Source organism: Eulemur rufifrons, chromosome 5, assembly GCF_041146395.1.
Source record: "Eulemur rufifrons isolate Redbay chromosome 5, OSU_ERuf_1, whole genome shotgun sequence".
NCBI lineage: Eukaryota > Metazoa > Chordata > Mammalia > Primates > Lemuridae > Eulemur > Eulemur rufifrons.
In genome coordinates this window covers 51320552-51345425 of record NC_090987.1, presented here as the reverse complement: position 1 = coordinate 51345425, position 24874 = coordinate 51320552, and the positions used below count along the sequence as shown (strand labels likewise).

Here is a 24874-nt window from a genome sequence, read left to right as displayed (position 1 = left end):
TAGTACTATCTCTTTGGCACAGAGGAAGGATGACTGTGAGAAGTCCTCCAGTGGATTCTAGCTGCTAAGTTGCAGACTTAGACTTCACCCAAATCTTCTAAGTTCGATGTTACTTCTCTAACATTAAAAGAAGGCACATGCTAGATTCACCTTTCTTAAAACAGTGTAAAAGACAAAATCAATGACATATACAAAATAATGAACAGGTTCTAGATTCAAAGATTGCTTTCACATTTTCTCTACTTTCCTTTTAGCTTTGATTCACATCTAAGGTAAATATCTTCTAGCTGCTACTGTATGTCTAGTTTTTAACTGTGTCAGCTAGATTGCAAAAAAACTGCATTTGTACTGGACCTGTAGTTTATTTAACAATATAGTCTGTTAGCATGTTTCTGTAGTGAGAGTTGGTTTAAGAGTTCTTTATAATATTTCTGAAACTCCAGTGAAACACTGGAACTTTCCTGAATCTTGGTAGATTTTGTACGACTCTGAGGTCAATGAAAAGCTTTCTGGTACCTTCTTAGGCAGAAACTGAGCATCTTTTATTTTAAATCATTAAGAAGAGTGAAACATACCATGAAACAGTTTAACCATGGAAATATAAGAAAAACTAAATTTCTCCCCCCTTTTTTTCCTTTAAAGCTTAAAGGGAGCTGATGCTGGCAACGGGATCAGAGTGTTCGTACCTGATATTGGGATGTTCATCGCTAGTCTGACCATCTGGCTCGTTTGTAGAAACATTGTCCAGAAGCCCATGATAGAAGAAGCTGCACAATATAACCCGGAGTTTGAAAATGAAGAATTGGTAAATCTGACTACATGCCTCTTCCTTCTTTGATTTCTGAGGACCGTGACCCTTAATGGATTGTGGAACTATGATAGTAATAGCTAAATATACAGAGGACTTTATGATTTACAGTGCTAGGCATAAACGTTAACAGTCACTTTGCACAATAACCTTACTCGGCCTCAGTGGGCAGACACTCTCATCCACACCTTAGCGATAAGGGCACAGGTTCAGGGGTGCCCATCAGGTAAGGGCCAGGACCTGACCCACTAACCCAAACTATCACCTCATATTATCTTGGAGGCTAACTTTGTAAAGTCATCATAGTATTATGGTCCAATTGGTCTGGATACCTTAGTTATTGCAAAATATTTAAAGAAGTAACATCTGGTAGTTTTAGGAGAAAATAATTCCTTCTTGAAGGGAAGCTTTCCAATCTGTGCATCTTGCCGTTCAGAGTGTAGTTGTGTTGACTCAGCAAGCTTTAATCAAGTTATTTTTAAAGCACTCCAGAGGGAAAAAAAACATATTTATTTGAAAAAGTGTGAGAATTCAAAAACAGTAAAAATAATGAGTGAAATGTGTATGTGTGTGTTTTAGCCAGTGAGAAGGTTTCAGGAGTGCTGGGTTGAGTGCTTGCTGGATTTTCCTCCTTGGGATGGGAGCATGTCAGACTGCTGTCATACCGTCCCCTGATCTGCCTCAGGACACTGTTTTTAATAATTCCGCTTTCTTGTGCAAGGTTAGGTGACATCAGTTTAAAAAGTAATTGATTTAGTAATGTAAAGATGAAATTGACAAAGAAAAATTGACTAAAAAAGACTTGATTTGGATATTTGATGCAAGACATTTGCAATTACCAAATGTTTTCAGTTGTAAGCTTTGGCAAGAAATTAAACTTGTAAAACTGAAGTCGTTGTAATTACTTATATTGAGAATGTTAACCACTAAGTCATCAAGGGAGGAAAACTCTCAATTATAACAAATGATTTATATGCTTCATAAATAAGCAGATGATTGCCTGTAGTCTTATTAAAAAGCAAAATAATAAAGAGGATATAATTCAATAAACCTATGCAAGCTAGAAATGATATTATAGCCTAAAATACCTGGTTAAAAGATATGCAATCACATTGCATATCAATATGTTACCACTTTTAAGGCAAACATTAAAAAGGTACTTGGTGTAAAAAGTAATTATAGTGAAGTAGCTATTAACCACATCTTGCATTTATGTCTACAAACCATATGACATGTGTGATTGTCCTAAAATGTATACAATGATTAAAATGCTTTTTCTTCTTCTTGCCTTTACAATTTGAAGACGGAGAATTTAAATTTTGAAGATCTGTTTTTACGTTTGAATTTTATTTTATAGTATTTACAGGTTTGAAAATGATTTTGCTTAACTAATCATTACCAAAAATTGTCTAAGTTTGGTGAAAGGAAATGCATTATCTCAAGTTCTACAGACTTAGGAATTTTTATTTTTGTTATTTATAAAGGCAAGATTGTCTTCAGTTATCCTCATAATATAGATGAAGGGTAAAGGGTAATCATTGGAATTTGAGTGGACTTAGAAATCGGACATGGAGGCTAAATGCCTAGTGGCTGTGTGGTGTTGGGACAGTTGCTTATTCTCGTTCTTCTGTGAAAGGAAGATAATACTGCTACACACTTCACTAATACTTCACATTGTTGTTGTGAATACTAAATGTAATATCTACTAAAAAGCACCTACCATAGTACCTGCTCATTTTGGTTGCTTAATAAATGTTTACTTGCTCTGCTCATTTTGTTCTCCAGCTTGAGAGGTAGTAGAGCAATTTTAAATTCAATAGTCCTCATAGAATTATAGAAACTTAAGTTGGACGGTGGTTTGAGGGCAACCCACTCAGTAAAAGAATCTTTCTATATCATTCATAACAGATAACCATGAATGAATTGCAAAGCTTCATATAAAAAGAAGTTATGTCACCAAGGACAAATGCTCTTTTCCATAGGACTAAGAAAACCTACATTGATCAACAAAAAAGAATGGCTATTTGGTCATGATTAGGTGTCATACATATGGTGAAGAAAGAAACAACACAATCACACATATTAATTCTAAAATCATGTTTCTTTCCCAATTTCACTTCATTTTCAGAGATAGATTTATGGTACCTCTCGTCATTTGAAATTTGTTTAAATATGTAAGCGTTATGTATTATTAATTACATTATTTAAAGGTAATAATAAGATGGATAGATACTCTAAACATTCTTTATTTGGGGCTTTGAAAATACTAAATGCCATTTTGATGACACTGTTTTCCTTCTCAGTTAAGTTTGTTTGGGACTATTTTAGATATTCATTTTCATTCTCTTATCGGATTCCAGCCCATCAGGTAGCCCAGGAGGAATGGTGTGGAGGTAAGGGAGCAGGTGGGTGAATCTTCTGAGATTAATCCACGAGGAAATATTTCTTCCAAGTGACAATCTTGACTTGAGTCTGAAAGGAATATAAATACATGGCCAAAATAAGCAGAGGATTTATTTTATTTTTGACCCCCCGCATACTTCCTGCTGCTTATAAATCTTGGCTTTTGCACTCTGGAATGTTTGGGTTTTGAGGATACTGAAAGAATAGTGTTTGCTGGCATTGTTTCTTCTTTCATTTTTCTCAGTGAAGAAATGGCAAGATTAATCCACTGGTGCCTGGGAGAATTCCTTTTCAAATGCAGCATTGTTTTAAAGTAACAACTAATCCCTGAAGAAGACGCAAGGGTTTTCCATAATCTTCACTGATTTGATAATGAAGCTCAAATTTTCTGTTTTAAAGGTGTTCACAAATCCAAGGAATCCCCTTAAAGACCCGCAGGGGAAGTGGCAATGGTTATACATTGGGAGCCCTTGCCTCCCTCTTATATTTTACAGACAGCTGACCTCAGAAAGGAAACCAAATCTGAAGAACATGTCTGTAGTCTTGTTTATTTATTTTAATTCAAAAGCAGATCTTGTTTATTTGTTCATTTTAATTCAGAAGCAGATCTACAAATCATAGTTAGGAGAAAGAGTCTATCAATGGAAAAAGACCCAAACTCTATAAAATAATTTAGAGAGGTTTATTCTGAGCCAAATGTGTGTGACCAGCCTGGAGCGCATGGCCTTAAGAGGTCCTGAGGAAATGTGCCTGCAGTAGCTGGGTTACAGTTTGGTTTCATGCATTCATGGAGACAGGAATTACAGCTAAGTCATTATGTGGAGGGTGTACATTGGTTTGGCCCAAAAAGTCGGGATATCTCAAAGCAGGGATTTACAGGTTATAGATGGGTTTAAAGATTCTTTGATTTGTAATTGATTAAATAAATGAAGCTCTGTCTAAAGGGTTGGAATGTTTTAACTTAAGATAAGGATGTCTGTTAATCAGAGACAAGCCACCGGACGTTTACCAAAACTCAAGTGGTCTGTTGAGTAAATTAATGGCCTGCAGGTGTGGTTTAAGCTTTGTCTTGTGTAGTCTTAGGCCTGTTAATGAGCTATAGAGGGTATCTCCAAGAAGGGAAGGGGCGTGCCTTGCGTGTCTGACCTCCCTTCTCAGAGCCAGCAACTCAGATTTAGGGTATTTCTGGGGTCCCCTTGGCAAAGAGGGAGTCCATTCAGTCAGCTGGGAAAGTTAAGATTTTATTTTAGTTCACAATTCCTATTCTGAAATATTTTAAAAAAAGAATTTTATTATGAAAATTAAATTGTGTAAAAAAGGGTTATCTGTATAATAAAACAATATATAATTTCACCAAACTGATATTATCCTGTGTAATGTGATGCTTATAACTCTTTTTAGCTATTTCATGAGATTTGAGGCCTTTTTTTTTTTAAAGAAAGAGTATTTTAATGTATTCTTAAGCCAAATTTGTGGTAAATTTAAAGTTTATTCAAATAGAAATTGCAGTCATGACTGGGTCTGTGTAAAGAGGCACTTTCCTAATACTCAGACAAATCAAATATGCAGAATAAAAAAAATATTCCAATATAAGTCATCCCCTATCTGCTAAAAATTCCGGGCTGCAACATTAAGTCCTGCTAATGTTATTTGGAAATTTATTCTGAACCTCAAAGATTGTACCCTGCTTTCTAGTACCTAATGTCCATTAGGATATCACAGCATCTGAATTATGGCACATGAAATGCCTGAATGGATTATTTTTTTTAAAGAACAAGAGACAGAGAATGGGAGAAATCAATCTTTTTATTGTCACCTCCTAATTAGTCTTTCAGCATTGGCTCGGTTCTAACCTGAGATTTAGTCCAAAGTGGCCTGTTTTAAATTTCCTAGAGCCTATTTCTTCAAGCACACAGACGTGATCATTTGAAACGTGGAACCATTCAGAATGGTTAAGAAGCTGGACAGCTGCCTGGTCACCCTGCAACCTCACAGTTCATGACTGTGGTGAATGGAACCCTCTGTGGTTGGTGCAGAGGCCCTGTCACTGCTGCTCTAGGTGAGGTATAGGTGAATAGGTGACTCCCCGCTGCTCCTCAAGGTCACTCTCAGAAACTAGGCACAACTTCCTGTCTTACGTACTTCAAACTGCAGCATGTACCTGTCCTCTGCCATTTTTAAGGAATCAAAGCTCCAAAAGAGCCTTTTACCTTTAACAATATTTTTAGATCAATATTTTTGGAAATTCTCAAGAATTTCTGTCTGTTCTGTCTGTAGAATATTTGATAGGTGATTTCATGCATTTGAATTGCAAATAACCACAAAACACCCACATAGGAAACTTGTATGAGGAAATTACAGAGTCCTTGTGTCCCTTTTGGGGGGGTAGAGCAGATAGTTAGGGCTGAGATGAGAGGAACCAGAGTGTCCCACCCACCTCTGCCATCTGCCCCAACTCCAGAGAAGTTGACTCACTCAAAGAATTCCATTCACTTCTTTGTGCCTTTTCTCCTCCTTTAAATTGTAAATACCCCTGAAATGGAATTGTCACCAACTTAATGTAAATTACTTCCCCGTATTGCTTTCCAAATATTGATCATGTGTCTGGGAGCAGATGATACATCTCCCATCTCTACCTCCACTCATTCTTCCCACTGACTTCCCTGTCAAGGTTAATATGTAATATCAACTCTAAGCACCCAGTTGCTCAAGCCAGAAACCCTGGTGTAACACTGGATTTTTTGGACCCCTTATCTATTGCCATCAACAAGTCCGCTGGATTCAACCTTCAAATACTGTCTGAAATCAGTCTGCTAATTCTCTATCCACTGCCACAATCCTCAGCAAGCAACAACCACTTCTCAACTAGACGTGGAAATAACTTCTGAATGGATCTTCCCACTTCTAGCTTCCATTCTTACCCCATCCCATTGATAAATCAAATTATGCCACTTCTTCAGATAAAACACTTCTTTGGTTTGCTCTTAAACTAGAATAAGATTCAGTTCCCTGACCGTGATGCCCATGGCTCTACATAGTCTAGCCACATTCTGCCTTGCTGTCCCACACCATGCTCTTTCCCTACTCCCCCACTGTGCCATAGCCACCCTGCCCTTCTCTTTGTGCCTAGATGGGGCAAACTCTTTTCCTGCTGGGGCTCTGCCATGCACTTCACTCTCATGTGGATGTCTTCTCCCCACTCTTGTCCTTCTGGGACTCTGCTACACGGTTCACTCTTGTGCAGATGTTCTTCCTTCTCTTGTCTGTCTGGGGATCTGTCAGGACAAACTTATATGTAGGTCGGTCTCTCTTGGTTTACTGCTCCTTGCTACAGCTGCAGAGAAGGATGCTTATTTATCTATGAGCATATTTATTTCTTTAGTATGTCTTTACTGAGGGCCCACTATGTGCCAGGATGGTAAAAAATTAATATCTAACAAAGATTATTTTTTGTTGTCTTGGTTTGCTTGTCAAGACTTTAGCCCTTATTTAAAAAAAAAAAAAAATCACCTTTACCTTGGGAATAACTGGAATAGGTCATTCCAAATCCTTTTAATCAGATGTAATCCTTTATTCTCTCAATGTCCTTAGGATCTTATATTCTCAATTTATAAGAAGTTACATTCCCCCTATTTTACTACAAAATCACTGGGGTCCCATGTGAATTCTCATTTTTATCCCACCCTGGACCTAGCAACATGCTTGGAGCAGAGCCCAGTCTTGGAAAAAAAAAAAAAAATGCCAAGTGGAGGGAGGAATGGATGGATGGGAAAGGAAGGAATGCTGTTGATTCCAAAGCAGCTCCAGGTGTGCTCAACCTTTTGACACCTTCATATCACAGATGTGAGTTTTGTTTGCATCTTAGTCCATCACAAGTAATTATATGGGTGATGAATCCTTTAGAAAGCTTTTGAGCACCAGGAAGAACTTACGAGCTCTCAAAATGCTGCTTTTGTCATCATTCTCTGAATTCTTTATTTCTAGAGAGAGCACCAGGATGTGTCATTTAGAAGAGCTAAACTTAGATGGTTCCTGTAAGCAAAAAATGGGTATTGCAGGGTCAGTAATAATCTCTGGAACCAAAGACAAACTGAGTAGATGATATATAGGCTGTCTGTGTGTGTGTGTGTGTGTGTGTGTGTGTGTGTGAATGCTGATTTGGTTTTATGGTTTTCCATTAAGTGATTTTTTTTTTTTTAAATCTTAAAGAAAAAAAACCTTTAAAATAAATGGTCAATCCGATTTGGCTGGCCTCCACTGTTGTTCTTTTCTTTTTCAAATATGTTCAGATGATTCTTAAAGACTGTTGCCATTTCTAACTTGGTTATCTAACCTAAGAAGTTTTCAAAAAGTTCTCATGCAGGGCCATGAAACATCCCAGACCTATTAAATCAGAATCTTGGAGGCAGGGGAGTATATGTGGTGGGAATAGGACCATTTTTTTTTTTTAAAGCTCCAGGCAGATCCTGCAGGCAGTGGCCTAACTGGTTGCTGTCAGCTAATTCAATTGGTCCTTACCCGCCTTTTATCAAATTCTCATTGCTCTGTAGATGGTAGCTGAATGCATACATCTACATAGTCACTTTTCCAAATGAAATAGGAGACTGCTTAAATGGCTCTTAAAAGTTTGGAAAAATAATCTTCCCAAAATAAGTCTGTCATCAGAATGAAATATTTGCTTTACCTGTCAAATGCTATAACGTTAGGCTTGCGTACCATACATGATAGCATTCAACAAGTCTATCTTCCTTTCTCTTCTTACTTTCACAGGGAACACTGGGGATGAAATTCATCTTCTGTAGTGTCACAACACTTGCCTTTTCCTTCCTTGGGCTCTTCTGTTGAGATGAACCCATTCTGTTAAGATAAATTGTTAACTTTTAATTATAAACAATGAATAAACAACTGGCGACACTTTAGAAAAATGTTCCCTTTGCCTCCCAGATCTTCTGGCTTATTATATGTGACTTTGATACATTCCCCTAGAAATGTTTTTAAAAGCTTGGTTTTAACTATGAAGAAGAAAAGAATGGATTCAGCTGCATGAAAAGCTCTGTTCTGAGATCTAAAGCTTTACTGAAACCTAAAGGAGGTTCCAGAGATAAATTACTTCAAATAATTATTTTCAAATAAGAAAGTCTGCTAGAATAAGATTCAAACAAAATATTTGCAAATCGTTCCTGTTCAGTTGAACCCCTATGGATAATTCGTTTATCAGTGGCTGCAAATGTCAGTGCATGGATTCTAGAGTGGCTGTTTCAGAATCTCATAGACGAACTCTTTAATAGTACATATTCCTGGAATTCACTCCCATAATTTCTGATTTAGTAAGTTTGAGGTTGAGCCTGATAATCTGTCCTCTTAACACTCCCCTGGTGATCCTTAGGATTGATTCCAACCCAGCTGAATCTTACAGTGCTTGAGGGTAAGAAAACATGGATGTTGGGATCCTACCTGAAGTAATTTATTGTGTCTTCTGTATCCAAAGTTGAATGGAAATGACAGCTAACACCATGGCTTAATGAGACCAAGGCTGCTGTTAAGTGAGAGGCCATTGTCAGCTGAGATGCAGAGGCTGCTTTGTGTTTAGGCCCTTACCTGATCCAGGGGACTAACAGAGAATAGGCTGTCTTGTACAAAGCTGATTCCATAGCACTTAGACGTCACAGGAAATGAGAGATGCTACTCTAGCACATGTTATCAAGTTTTGAAATCAGTAGCTTTCATTTATTTGTTTTTCAGTATTTAATTATTTGTGTTTTTAATTGACATGTAATGATTATATATTTATGGAGTACAGTGTGTTGTTTTGATACATGTATACATTGTGGAATGATCCAATCAAGCTAATCAACATATCTATCACCTCAAATACTTACCATTTATTTGTGTTGAGAACATCTAAAATCATTTCTTTTAGCTATTTTGAAATATTCAATACATTGTTATTAACTATAGTCATCATGCTGTGCAACAGATCTTCTGAAATTATTCTTCCTGTCTGACTGAAACATTGTACCCTTTGATCAATGTCTCTTCTGTCCCTGTCCTCTCCCTCCTCCCCAGCCCCTGGTAACCACCGTTCTACTCTCTAATTCTATGAGTTCAATTTCTTCAGAGTCCACACATAAATGAGATCATGCAGCATTTGTCTTTCTGTGCCTGGCTCATTTTGATTAGCATAATCTCTTCTAGGTTCATCCATGTTGCTGCAAATGGCAGGATTTCCTGTTAAAATCAGGAACTTTTAAAGAGGCTAGATAAAGGACTTAAAGTCTTTAAGTTTTAGATTTGGACGTGATCAATAATTCTGTGTAATAATTTATTTGACTTTTTAAACTATAAAGGGATTATTTTGTCATTATTTTCTAAGACTGTTCAGGGACCAGGAGTGAGAATTAAATCTTTATTTATAGCTCTTTCTTCTTAGCTTCAAGGCCAGATTCAAGTTGCGTTCCAATGCAGGAACAGATTACAACTCCAGCAAGCAAGGCTGCTTGTTAGTAAACAAGCGAGAGTGAGTCCGTGCTCTTCCAGAGTATCAGTGTTTATACTTCAGCAGACGAATCATTCAGGGGGAAAAAGCCTGTCTGTTACTAAGCCAGTCTGACATGCCTAATGGCAGTTCTGGCCCCGGCCTGCCAGAGCAGTAGGGACTCAGGATCTAAGCAGTCTCACTCTTGGTTCTCAGCTTGGAAGGTTTAAAAAGCGGTTCCAACTGAAAGCCCCCGGGGTTTCAGTAGAAAAATGTTGAAAAACCTGAAGTACAATGTTATGTTTATGAAAATCACAGGGGCCCCAGTCCTGCCTAAGAGAGTTCAGGAAAATGCATTGGTATAACCTCACAAAGGCATCTTGACCAGAGATTTCCATTTGATTTAATCTACATCCGTAGCAATTCCATAATTGAATTGAAGGCATTTGTTATGAAAGTTACAAGTATGTTTCTGACTGTGACCCAGGCAGCCCTAGCTATGTTCTTTCCTTTCCTTCTTTTTCAAGTGCAGTGACTAAAAGTTTTGGCCAAACTTCCTTCCTAGAGGGAGATTTTTTAAGGTGTTGTTCACCTGTTGTGAGAGAGATAGAAGCAACGACGAGCAGGTCATCTGTGTGTGGATGACAGTGTGGGTGTCCCTGCTATGGCTCTGCTGGGCGGATTCCGACAGTGATTCTGCTTGTAGGGAGATGGAGTAGGCTGAATGAATGGAAGAGCTGCCTCGGGAGTTGGGCCTTAGGAGCAGAGAAGACATCCCATGGGGTGGGAACAGCATGTTCCACGGCAGCGAGGCTAAGAGACTGTGGAGTCTGGGTTCTCCAGGTCGTTTCCTGCATGGGTGCTGATAGGCAAAGAGAAGACGAGAAGCCTGGAAAGGCAGAGTGGTCCCAGGGGTGGCAGCGCCTGAGAGGGGAGTCAGCTGTGTATCCTCTCCAGGCAATCTCATCAGACCCCTGACCTCAAAGCCATCATATGCAACAAATGCTAAGTAGACCTCTCCAGTACTTGCTGCCTACTTGAAACCTCCAGCAAGAATGCCTGCAAGGCATGTCAGAACTGAAGTTTCAAAACAGAAATGTTGGCTCTCAGTCCCCAACCTGCTTTCCTCCTGGCTGTCTCTGTCACATCAATAAAGACAAAAATACAGGAACTACTTTTGATTCTCCTCTGTCCCTCCTCCTCCTATATCAAATCTGTCATCTGATCCTGCTGACTCCAAAACATACTCCAAAGACACTAGCTTCACTTCAGCCCCACTCCTCCCACTCTCCTAGAGCACACCCATCACCTCCCTACTGTTGCCGCCCCTCTCCTCTGCCCGAGGCAGCAACTAGAATTATCTGTAAAGCAGATCATGTCTACCCTTCATTAGAAGGAGTGGTTGGAGATCAAAGTCTGATTAGAGTAGGTTCAAAAGAAGTTAGGTTTGGAACCATTTGACTTTAAATGGAGCGGTGTATCTGGCCAACTCTTTCTGAGAGTTTCTCTTTCAGAGGGAGGCAAATGTGGTTGAAAGTGTGTACTTTTCTAAGGTGAGATAGCCAGATATGTTTATTTGTTGATGAGGGTGATCCTGGAGAAAGGGGGCACATCGTAATGCAGCAGAGAGGGGAGAATGGCTGTGCAGCTCTCTCCCTGGTGTCCTGAGCAGATGGGATCTGGTAACCGTGGCTGGAGCAGTGCAGCTCCCCACAGTTGCAGGAGGAAGGCAGTGTGTGCATCACAGGCAGGCTGCAGGGAGGTGGTCTGATGTACTAGCTAGAGTCTGTTGTTGCCCTCCCTGGGAAGAAGAAAGCAAGGCCGTCCTCTGAGAATGAGGAGGAGGAGGAGGTGGGACTTGTTCTCTAGGGGAGTGGAAATGGCCATGGACCTGGGGATACTTGCCCTCTTCTGCACATACCATAGAGTCTTGGACCAGCTCTTCCCTCACCTGGGATGCTCTGTTAGGACTTTTATATGGCTGGAAGCTTGGTGACATGCAGAGCTTAGCTGTCACCTCCTCAGAGGCTCTCCCTGACCTCCAAATCTAAAATAACCACCCAGTCAGTCACAATCCTATCTCTTCCTATTTGACTTCTCTGAATAGCATTTATCACTGCAAGATATTTAGCTTGTTAATTTTTTACTTGTTTGTATGGTTATTGCTGTATCTCTTGCTAGAGATACTAGGACACACTAGGCCCTGTATGAATAGAAAAATCTTAATGAGTAAGTATGAGATATTTCTTTTGCTTTAGGAAAAAAAATTCAAATATGTCATGATAGAATACAGTAGAATCCAAATTGAATGAACTCAGGATTAAATCCCTCTGTGTGTGTGTGTGTGTGTGTGTGTGTGTGTGTCTAGTTGGGTGGGGGTTCGAGGGGATGCATCCTGTAGCCTGGGCCAACAATAGCCAACTCAAGTCACCTATGGTCTGTACCCTCCTTGACACACAGAAGGTCTCTGTCCTCAAGGCCGTTCAGCACTTAACTTGAACTGGCACCAGCCTCTCCTGTGCCTGCCTTCCTCCAGTGAACTTGGTCATAGTAAGAGACCACACACCATCAGTGAGTGTTATATAAATATCTGAACTAAATGTATCAAAGAAGAACCTTTAAAATGGGAAAATAGAGAGACCAGACTATACTCTTTACATCTTAACTAGATGTCTGAATGGGGCCTAAATTATATATTAGATCCTTCTCTGTTTCATTGGGCTGAAGATGTGAAGTGTGTCAGCCCAGGTGGCAAATGCCAACAAAGTTTCATGTATCTCAAACAGACTTCTTTTGTCTTAAGATGATGGTTTAAAAAGTCCACCTAACCCTTTTAGGGAAAGATTTTGATTAACCAAAAAAGTTCTTCCTATTTTTTCTTTAAAAGCAAAACAAACAAACAAGCAAAAAAATCTCAGCTTACTCAGTTTAAAATAATACATGGAAATATGTCTGTGTTCTGGTACATGTGTTTCTTCCCCAAATCTCTTAACAATAGTACTGAGGTGCTGAGTTGCCCAGGATTGAACCGATATATCATCCTCTAAAAGGATAAGATGGGAAGCAACTGTATATTTAGCCAAGAAGCTCAGACTGCTCATCCTCCCACACTCAGGAAATACAGAAATAGCAAACGAAGATAAACTTCAGAAAGAAAAGGGATTTCCTAAGCACTGATCGAACCCACACTTTCATTTAAAGCCATAGATAGTTTTATCAAACCTGCTATCACCGAGGAAGCAAACACTGTAAATTTGAAGAACCAAACCCAGATTGATTAAGCTAAATTTATTAATAGATATTTCAGACAGTTTCTTCTTTGCCTGTAAAACAAAAATGAGCACACATAGGTAAAATGACATGTTATTAGGGACTCTATGATTAGTGATGTTTCCTGTTCACTTTTTCAGGCAAGATGAAAGTTACTTGGGCTCATGCAGGGACTGTAAGAGACCTGGAGGGATTGAAGTGGTTGCTATGTTTTTTTTTTCTTGATATATGAAATTCACCTCATTGACTGAACCATACATTAGAAACCGTATAATCTTCTAGGTGGGTAGGCAGAGTTGTGGACTATAATGTTTTCTGTTTTTCATTTATTTAGACTGGAGGAGAAAAAATAGACTCAGAAGAGGCACTAATCTATGAAGAGGATTTAGACGGAGGAGATGGTGGTGAAGGCGAGTTGGAAGAAAGCACCAAATTAAAAATATTCCGTAGGCTTGCCTCTGTAGCTTCCAAGCTTAAGGAGTTCATCGGCAACATGATAACCACTGCTGGAAAAGTTGTTGTTACCATTTTACTGGGTTCCTCAGGTGAGTGTTTCCAGTACTGGCCTGCTCTTGGTAAAAAGGCACAAGTAGCACTTTGGTGAATAATGAAACAAGTGGCTGCAGAGAAAATAAAGAAGGAAGCAGTCTATTCCATGACACCAAATTAATAACACTAGATCTTGTAAGACTGGCCACATGTGTAAACCACACAAAAAAATAATTTTTCCTATTCAGTTTTAGTTTTGATGTTTTTAGATGGTTTCTGTTAACCTCTATAAAATAATCTTTTTCCGTATCTGTTAAGTGAACTCATTTTCTATGTTTAGATTAGAATAACAACTATCCCTCTTCCTTAGAGTCTTGGAATGGTGATCGGCTACAATTAATAATTTGAGTGTACCCATCCCAAACCATACTGGAGCATTCTGAAGGCTTGTCTGTTTACATTCAGTCAGTAATAATCTTAATTTAACTCTCCAGGATATACTATTTTTCTTCCTAAGTTAGATTGTAATCTTCCAGAACAGACACTCACTTCCTTTAAATTTTGGCCACAGAATGCTTATTCCATAATAATGTTATCTCAATATTTTTTCTCCTTCCATTCCACTGCTCACTGCTGCTCCTGTGGGAAAGCTTATTAGAATTCACTCACCCAAACTGCAAAGATGAAACAATTTAACTGTTTTTTAATAAGGAAAAAAAGAGGAAAAGAAAATAGAGTATCTCAAGAAATCAAACCTGATATTTTAATGAGGAGTCATTTCAAAATGCCCAAAAAAATGTTTAAAAATACCTATAAAGGAGTTATCTCACTTTGCATCTCTCCTTTTGATGATAAATTACCAAATTTTGTTAGGTAAGACAAAGTTTTAGTGAGACTTTAACTGCCACAGGATGTACTATTCTCAGTTAACTACAAAACAAAAGTAAATCATTATAAAGAAAACCTTGTGAGGGAAAGTTGGAATGGACATACAGGTACCTGTATTCCTGAAAATTTGGGGGAGAAGTAGAAAGATGGAAACAGTCAAGTAAATATGCGGATGCTACTGGTATTAGTAGAAGTTCCCTCAGCTCAAATACCACAGGTGAATTTCTTTATCATCTGGTATTTCCCTGTATCTACAAAATTATCACTTCATGTGTGACTTTTTTTTCTCAATAAATGTAGCATTAATTCTTATTATATAAATAAAATCTGATTAGTATTTCAAAAACCTGATCAATACCTAAAAACATATGAGGGAAATTCACATAATTTCTCTCTCTTTATTTCTTTTTTTTTAAAAACCATCCCAAGCACAAGTACAGCACACGTAATTTCTGTTAGCTACATTTACTGAGTAGTAAGTGAATTTCTAGTTCTATCCCATTTTTGATGATCATATTTCTTCTTCCTTAGGTATGATGTTGCCATCTTTGACCTCATCTGTGTATTTCTTTGTGTTTTTGGGTCTGTGTACCTGGTGGTCCTGGTGCCGGACATTCGATCCATTGCTGTTCAGCTGTCTCTGTGTTCTGCTAGCTATTTTCACTGCTGGACACTTGATTGGACTTTATTTATACCAGTTCCAATTCTTTCAAGAAGCAGTTCCACCCAACGACTACTATGCAAGGTAAGAGAAATCTTTAAGACATTTCAAGGAGAGGATGTTCCCTCCCACCCCTTCAGGGCCTTGTTTGGCACTGTGAATTTGCAGGGGTTATTCTTGATTGCAGGCAACTGATGTATTAAGCAAAGATTTGGTAGGGGTGGGTGAGGCAGTCTAGCACTTTAATTTTATTGGGTGACACAGTCTAGAAGGAATCTGAAGAGGGTCTCCTCAGATGGAGGTGTTGCTGGGATGCGGAAGGAGGGGAGCTGGTGTTTGTAGTGAGCAGAACAGACACAGGATCTTGGCTGGAGAAAGAGATCCAGGAAGAACATTTTACACCAAGGAATAATAAAGATATGCCACAAGCATCCAGCTAGAAAGAGCTCTCATGGGCCCAATGTATGACCACAAATTGAGCTTCAAAAATAATAACTAATTGGTTTTAAAAATTTAAAAATAAAAATACACAAGTCCATGGAGAGAGAGAGAATGAGAGAGAGAGAGAGAGAGAGAAATCTAATAATTTGCTTCATTTGGAGATGTCTATTACACCAACTCCTTGCTGTGAAAATGGGAAATTAAAATAAATAATCCAACATTTCCTTGGACTTTTTAGAAAAAGGACTCTAGACCTTTCTCAGGGAATGAGGGAAAACTCCTCTTTACAGGATAATGTCAGCCAATGAATGGGAAAGGAATAATAGAATTAGAAAATTAACATTCGTCAGTCCTTAATGAAGTGTTTGATTATGGCTACCACCTAAAATCATTCCTTTGAAAGGTTGTTGTGATGTTTGCACAATGACAAAGTATAACCTCACTGATTGTTTTCTAATTGCAAAGGAAAAATCATAGTTTTTGAAGGTGGTCAACACCTTAACCAATTGACCAAAATTAACGTTACCCAAAATGGGATAGCTCAACATTTCACACCTGTCAATGTGATGCAATATACGAGATATACAGCATCACGTTGTTAAGGCTTTTGACCTAACCTTTAGTTTACAGAAAATATAAAGGATAGGAAATAATTTAAGTGGCTCCACCAGAAAAACTATCAGAAAAATCCAGAATGTGGATTCTACAAGGCAAATGATCTGCTCTCTTCACAGATCAGCATCAGGAAAAAATAGGTACGTGTAGAAAGAGTGGAGGCACAGCCTGTCTGGTTTAGAGGAGAACTAAGATACCTGGCACACATGTGAAGCATGGCTCTAGATTAGCTTCTGGTTCAACAACAAATCTCTAAAACGCAGTTTCGGGTTAAGTGGGGAAAATTTCAATATTCTTTGGATATCAGCTCAGAGTATAGAATTATTGCTAATTTCTTAGGTGTATGATGGTATTGTGGGTACACAGAAAAATGTCATTACATTAGGAGATAAATGGTGGATTATTTAGGGATAAAGTGCCATGATACTTGCAACTGTCAAATGGTTTAGCAACAAACACGATAGATACATACATACATATGTATATACTACTGATAGGTACACAGAGAGAAACAGAAGATAAATAAAATTATTTAAACTAGGTGATCAGTGTGGGGTTATCTGTTGTCCTATTTGAACTTTTCTGTGTCTAAGGAAAGGTTCATAATCTAAAGTTACAGAAAAAAGACAGGGAACATAAATGGTAGGAGAGGATGCAAATGTGAGCTGAAGACGGTGCCAGAATTCTCCTCTCTGCTGTGCCTCCAGGAAGTGGTATAGTAGTATTTGTCTTCTTGTTGAGAAATGAGGAGCCTGAAACTTAAAAGAGCATGAATAATAGTATCACACCAGATCATTCTTTCAAGAGATCCTGTGTGGATTTTATGTGATAGGAAGTATGAAGATGGAATGTGTGTATGGGCCCTGTGGCCTTGCTTTGATTGGTTCATGTATAAAATTTGGCCAAAAAGCTAGTTACAGTTATGTCTACACAGTGCTTAAAAAAAACTGGTCAGTCAAATTCTAAAACCACTTAAATTCAATTAAAATAAAGTTGGTGTCCAACACACACACACACACACACCTCCCTCTTCACCCTAATTCTAAATCCAGTTGGCTCAACTGATTGTATTAATATTAACCTGGAAACTCAAGAAGTGTAATTCAGTTGAATAAGAGAAGAATTTTATACAGACACATTAAAACTGGGAGCCTTTTTAATGGTGCATATTCACATAATATTTATTTTAGGCAAAAGTGAATAAATGTTAATTTCAGTACAGACAACTAAATGAATCCTTTCTTGGTTTCTTTTAGACATTCACTTTTTGGTTTATTGAACACATATTGAAAAAAAATGTTTTGTACTGTTGAAAAGGCTGACTTTAAAAGGCTGACTTAATTGGAAATGTAAATATCCCTGTAGTAGGGCAGTAGTTTTTTGTTTTGGAGTTTGTTTCCTCCTTACTAGTTTAAGGATCTTTTCTGCCATCTAGAGGCTGACAATGCAAACTACAAAGACCATTCAGTCACTTTGACAACACTGGTATAGATCAGGCAAACTTTCTCTGTAAAGAATCAGTTAGTAAATACTTTAGGCTTTGCAGACCATATGGTCTCCGTTGCAGTTCTTTCAAGAAGTCATCATAGTTGCCAAAGCAGTTAGGACAAAGTGTAAAAAAATAAACATGGCTGCATTCCAGTAAAACTATGCTTATGAACACTAAAATTTGAATTTCATATTCTTTTTACATTATGTGAGCTGTCATTTTTCTTTTAATTTTTTACAAACATTTAAAAATGTAAAAACCATTATTAGTTCATAAGCTGTACCAAAACAGGCATTGGACTAGACTTGGCCCACAGGCCATAGTTTGCCATCCTATGGTATGGAGATTAACAGTTCTAATATTATGATAACTTATCATATCTGTTTTTCATTTGAATTGTCACAAATTTAAAATTATTATAATTTATTACAGACATTTTATAGATAATCCCTTTTATAGTTTAAAAGATCTGTTACTGCAATCTCATAGATATTAGAAGTTAGGTAGTGGCCAAGAAAGGTGGCTTATATCTGTAAACCCATCATTTTGGAAGGCTTAGGTAGTGGGATTGCTTGAGGCCAGGAGTTTGAGACCAGCCTGGGCAACATCACAAAACCCTATCTCTACAAAAAAATAAGAAAAATCAGCTGGATATGGAGGTGCACTCCTGTAGTCCCAGCTACTCAGGAGGCTGAGGCAGGAGGATCACTTGAGCCCAGGAGTTCAAGGCTGCAGTGACCTGTGATCAGGCCACTGCACTCCAGCCTAGACCACTGTCTCAAAAATGTAAAAGGAAGTTAAATTGCTTATCAGAGTGTCAGAGTATAGAAACTTTGAGCTAAACAAAGCAATATATAAACTTTCTTGTTGTAGATTTTTTCCCCATTAACTTGGTGATAACAGGATATCATTGTATTTTATTCCTTAAAACTTAGAAATTAACATCTTTAAAACAATAGCATTTTCCTAAGGCTTAATTTCAATGTATTGTTATTAACTCCAAACTCTCAATTGGAAGAAAACAAACTGGAGACTAGCAAAAAAAAAAAAAAATCTTGTGGAGATGTTTGTCAAAAATTCATAACCACAGAGACTCCAGCCCTTATATCCAGCTTCTGGATAAAGCTGCCCTTAAAATAGTGCAAACAATTTTTATCTTCTTGTAAGCTTTCAAATGGGCTCTCTGGTGAGATTTAACCTTATTTTTAGAAACACTGAATTGATTTTTTTTTTTTTTTGGTCATTAGTATTATACATGTTTGTTGGTGATTATTTGGGAAAAAAATAAAGAATGGGGGGAAAACACTTTTTAAAAATGTAATCCTAACTCCCAGAAATATATACTATTGCTTTTTGGCCTATATTTTTCCAGTATCTTTCATATGCATATCTGTGTTTTTTAAAACAAATTTTAAATCATATTGCACATACTGTTTTACAACATGCTTTACTCACTGAAGCTATGCATTTTCCTGTTATAAAATGTTCTTTTAAAATGTGATTTCATAGGCTGTAAAGTGTTTCTTTGTGTAGCTGTGTTATGACTTAGTCAGTCCCTGAATTTTGACCCTGTCGATTGTTTCTCATTTTTGTTCTCGTGAATAATGCTGTGATGTGTACTCACAGTACTTCTAAATCTAAACAAAACTCATGCTGAGCAAGTTGCAACCCCATGTTCTCTTGATTGTGAAAGACCCTCTGCAGGGCTGTGAAGTGCTGGCTTCTGCTGGAGTATGCAGAGGTTTCGAGGTCCCAGGCCAACATTATGTTAATTTACTGGGGCTCGATGCCCTCACTATGCAGAGGTTGTAAACTGAAATCCCATGCCTATGTGCACACAGATTGGGGTTTCATTATTTTCTTTAACCCAATGGCCACAAGAGATTATCTGCTTCCTTCCAGCTTCAGCCAGACCTGTGGTAGAATTTTTCCATTACTTTTATCTAGGAGAGGGTAGGAATTAGGGATTCCCTTCCCTTTTGCATACAGGCATGGCTTGACCATATTTTCTGAAACAAAATTCAAGACGCATTATTTAATAGTTATGAGTGTATTTATGGAAAGGTTAAGACACTATATCTGAACTTAAGATTATTCTTCCCAAATTTGAAATGCTATAGTCTATTATAACCATAAAAAATTGACATTTCAGAAGTTGATCCAGCAAAGTAAAGCTTCAAAACTAATCCATACAACTAAATGTAAGACCAATAATATACTATTCAAAATAGTCTGTTTAAGAGAACAGAGCCCCATTACAACTGGTTATTCTGGCATGTCTCCCTAAGAAAAATGGTGAACCAAACAAAGTTTGCCTTAGCTAATGCAAAGTGTAGGTAGTCTCCCGTCTAAAGGTCTTGTGTTTTTCACAGGGAATTTCTGTAGACAGAAAACACCTTAAATTTTGAAAGACAGGAAACAAGAATGGAAGAATTAAAGTCTGGGTGTTGATGTTCAGATTCCCCCAGTTCTATGTGTGCATGTCTTCACCTGTTTCCTACCTGTAGGCTGGCCGAGTTTATGGATCTGGGAGTGTGGGACAACTTCTGTGCTGTGGGCTTCCTGCGCTGAAAGCACTGACAGTGCTCTGAGCAGAGGACAGGGACAACAGTGGGAGGACCCAACCTGTGCTTCACCTCTGTGTGTCCCTAAGAGGCTTTAGCACACACTTGGATGTGATAAATTTATTTTTCTCCACTCATTGGTGACTTCTATCAAGAGCCAATTTCAATAATTTGGCCACAGACTACTGACTGTTTCCTGGTGAAGATGTTACCTAATGTAATTCTGAGGTGAATTCATCTAAAAACAATCCTCTACAAAAAGTGGGCTTTTCTTTTGTTTGTTTTTTATCTTGAGTCGTCTGGATAATTCAGGCAAAAGTTCTGAAGTAGGTACGGGTGGTGCATGGCAGGAGGCTGAGATGAAATAGTAGTATAATTAGACACTTGGAACCCATACATTAATTTCTCAATCCTGTTGAGCATTTTGCACATGCTAAGCACTGAAATGAGTATGTGACTTTGAATAATTCTTTCAGTTGTCTCTGCCAATCTTTGGCTGTCATTCCAACCCCTAAACTTTCTCTAGATTATTCACAAGAATCACTGCAGTGTGGGACTTGTTGATCAAGTTCAATTGTTTTGCTGCTTTCTTTACCTTAAATTGTGATTTTTGAAAATGAAAGTATGAGAAGGAATGGGACAGATTCTCGGGCCATTCTCTGTGAAAATAACATTGTCTTTTAAATACGTATACAATGATTTGTCCTGTGACCTTTTTTATCTCTTATTTCAATAAATCATGATGATTAGAAAATGAATTATGTTTAATGAAGGAAAAGTTCACGTTTATTTCAGTGTTTTTTTTTTGTTTGTTTGTTTGTTTGTTTTCTTTTTTTTTTTTTTTTTGAGACAGAGTCTCACTTTGTTGCCCAGGCTAGAGTGAGTGCCGTAGCGTCAGCCTAGCTCACAGCAACCTCAAACTCCTGGGCTCAAGCAATCCTCCTGCCTCAGCCTCCCGAGTAGCTGGGACTACAGGCATGTGCCACTATGCCCAGCTAATTTTTCTATATATATTTTTAGTTGTCCATATAATTTCTTTCTATTTTAGTAGAGACGGGGTCTCACTCTTGCTCAGGCTTGTCTCGAACTCCTGACCTTGAGCGATCCACCCGCCTCGGCCTCCCAGAGTGCTAGGATTACAGGCGTGAGCCACCGCACCCGGCCTATTTCAGTGTTAAAACAATGTAAAAAAAGAAATAGAAAAATCTGAAACTCCAGCAGAGTGAGTTTAGTCTATGACAAATAAGAAAAATGTTAAAAAAAACACCAAAAGTATAATATCACTTATTATATTTATACTATTTTTATAACAGTCATAAAATAACAATTATATGTAAGGAAAAATAAAGGCCTCCATGCTGTATCTCTTTTTCTTCTTGTTTAGAGAAACCAGTGGGGCCTTTAGAAAATTAAAGAAACCAATCAGCTCTTCTGTTAGGTCTTGGGCAGTCTGCTTTGCAACATAATCCAGGTTATTTAAACAAATGCACTTTTGCTGCCTAGCCCAGGATTGCTAGGGTGTGCCTGTCTTGCTTTAGAGTGATCTGAGTTTTAATAAACAGAAACAGCACAGAAAGACTAAATCGTTTTTAATGGAGACCAGTTGGCAAGAACTTCATCTGAAAACAGTCCAGTGTGTGGAGAAAAATAAATGTAAAGCATGTAATTTTAATGCTAAGGAATGTAAATTAACTCAACCAAGTTAACACTTTCCCTTCACCTTTTGGTTAAAAGATGGTACTGGCAGTAATCTCTACTGTAGTTTAATTAAAGGTGGTGGGTGTTAATAATGACAAGCCAACTGTTGGTTTCATTTTGAAAAGATTCTTAGTGATTAAGTGACTTTTTCTATAGGTCTCATTCAGAGTTCACTTGTGCTTATCTGAAAGGTGAAAAATAGGAGCCAAAAGAGAAATTAATTGGCTTTCCACATTTCAATAAATGGAAAATTGGTAGAACTTAAATACTTGAACCTTGAGTCCATTTGGACCTTGTGATCACTTGGGGGCATACGTGGGTGTGATGTGGACCCAGGATCCCAGGGCAATGGGGTGTCCTGCCCAGCCGCCACACTTGAAATTTTGTGCTCATTGTGTACTGAAGCAGTTGCAGCTTCTGACCAAGCCAGCCCATCTTTGCCCAGGTCGTCTGTCCACCCCTTTCGGAATTTCAGCCCGTATCACATGTTGTAGACCAGATTTCTGTCCTTTTGCCTATTGAGGGCATTTCCCAGGAAGAGTCTCCCTTCAGTTTTCATAGAGAAGATGCCTTATTCTCTGTGGGCACCTAGAATGCCCCTCAGTTGACCAAATTCTGCAACTCATTCCAGAGGGCCCATAGCTAGGAGAGCTGCTCACCTGCAGACACCTGCCCACAGATCAGGGCCACTCTGCCCAGCCGCTCTCATCCTGGCCATCAGGGGTCAAATGGCTCCATTCTCTTAATAATATGATCTTAAGAGGATTACACTAACGCTCATGAGCTCATTGTCTGGAGTCCAGGAATCAGGATTGAGTCTTGACCCTGCTACTTTCTAGGCAGAGCACCTGGGCAAATCCTTGTTTAAACTCTCTATGCCTCTGTTTCCTTAGCTGTAAAATTGGGGTGAAAATAGTTAATACCTGGCTCACAGTGGGAGCATTGTATCATATGGAAGAATGTATACCAAGTGCTTGGCAATGTGGCGGGTGCTTATAAAACAGGCACTGTTTTTTATTATTGTAGCCATCAACATTTTTATTACTCAAACTCACTTCCCCATTTCTAACAGTTCTAGCCTCATCTCAGGGAATACTTTTAGTTCCCTGAGCTCATGAACCTATTCCACCCCTTGTACTGTTTCCTTCCCTGGAAATGTCCTTATCTGCTTACTGATCTCACTGGCTCCTCAAATTCTACCTCGAGCACCTCTTTCAGGAACCTTCCATGTTCCTTCTGTGAGGAACAAGAATTGTCTCCTTGACAGTTACCCTATGCAAACTTGTTTCCTAGCACCTGCTGTAGTGGAACATAGTAATCTGTTGATGCATGTGTCTGCCCCACTAGGTCGTGGTTCTTGAGGGCTATGATTGGCCCCTTTTGGCTTCGGTACTCTCAGGATCTAACACCACTGATTACACATTGGGTTCTCAGGAACTCCCAGCTCAAGCTTGTTTTCTCACGCGGTTTCCTAAAACCCTTGTATTTTATCTCCTTGTGTATCAGAATAATGTAACGCTTGCTTCTCCTAAAGTCTAAGCCCCAGATGTGGCTATTGACTATAAGATGAATGCACAAATTATTTTTCACAAAGGTCACTGTCAATTTTTATACACCCACTGCCCTTCCACTGCCCTCATCTGTGGTCCCTGTCCATTGATTATTGACCGTCAAGCTCAGCTTAGAAAACTAAGCAAGGTATGTAGCCATGGTTCCTTAAGTGTAGTGTTGGCAAATATTTAGTTTTTGCTTTAGGAAAATGGTGGTTTTGAATTTATGTATTTAGGAAACTCAAAAATAGCTTTATCCCTGATGGCTAAAATAAATATGGGTAGAGTAGTAAGTAGCTTTTACTTTTGAAGACTTTAGAGATTTCAGTTCATATTTAATATGTTTTTCAGAGACCAGGTTTGCTTTCTATTGTCGAGAGACTTTGGGTAATGTTTCTTAATTTGGGGGTCTTAGTCTTGAAAATGGAACTAATATAGCTGCCCCAGAGTGGTGTGGAGTGGTGAGTATTAGTGAGATAATGTGCACAATGGGCTGACAGTGCCTGGTAATTAGGAGTCAGTCAAGAAATGTTAGTTCCATCTTCTTTTTGTAGTTTTTTGTGTAGAAAGCACACACAGTGTGATTTTTTTTTTTTGTTATATAAACTGTTATACGTGAGGGTTAAGTCAGGATGTTTTTCTGTATCTACTGATTTCCAATTTATGTAGCATGTAGTAGTTCAGTAAAACTCAATCAAACAAAATAACTCTTCTTTTGTCTTCTCTTAAAAGTCTCAGCAACATCATTGTATTACTGATAGAAAAAAATAGTCCTGTCTCTGAAAGAATCTAGTACTGTTTAATTCTGTTTCTTAGTATTCTCCCTATGAAACAAAATATATTCCTAAACAAAGCTAAGTGAAAGTTATGTGAGTGTGTATGTGTGCGTGCGCCTCCAGACCAATGAGCTGGCAATGAAGATAAGAGATTAGCTTTGAAAATGTGAACCAAGATGCTTTGTTTTCCTCTTCCAAGTTTTCTCTAAAGAAGCTTTCTACTAAGAAAATTTGACAAATGTTTTCAAAACCTGCTAGTTACTCATTATTGGCATAATTAGTATACTGTTTTTCTTAACAGCTTTACTGAGGTGTAATTGATATACAGTAAATTGTACATATTTAAAGTGTACTATTTATTTATTTATTTTGAGACAGGGTCTTGCTCTGTCACCCAGGCTAGAGTGCTAGAGTGCAGTGGTGTCATCATAGCTCACTGCGACCTCAAACTCCTGGCCTCAAGCAATCCTCCTGCATCAGCCTCTGGAGTAGCTGGGACGAAAGATGTGCACAACCACACCCAGATAATTTTTCTGTTTTCTTGTAGCAATGAGGTCTCGCTCCTGCTCAGGCTGGTCTCAAACTCCTGACCTCAAGCGATCCTCCAGGCTTGTCCTCCCAGAGTTCTAGGATTACAGGTGTGAGCCACTGACCCTGGCCTAACGTGTACAATTTAAATATACACACATGCAATGGGGATAAGTATAATTATACTAGTACCTTCCCCATAGGCTTTTTATGAATATG

The 24874-nt window shown here is 38.4% G+C and overlaps 1 protein-coding gene across 3 annotated transcripts in view; it reads left to right on the top strand.

Annotated features, from left to right (window-relative positions):
• The window catches only part of PIEZO2 (piezo type mechanosensitive ion channel component 2), a 459581-nt gene that overhangs the window by 267898 nt on the left and 166809 nt on the right, over window positions 1-24874 (top strand). For all 3 annotated transcript variants that reach the window (XM_069468281.1, XM_069468280.1, XM_069468279.1), the window contains exons 5-7: window positions 643-805; window positions 13291-13501; window positions 14865-15078. In XM_069468281.1, coding sequence (XP_069324382.1) covers window positions 643-805; window positions 13291-13501; window positions 14865-15078 — 588 coding nt within the window. The remainder of the gene's footprint in view (window positions 1-642; window positions 806-13290; window positions 13502-14864; window positions 15079-24874) is intronic.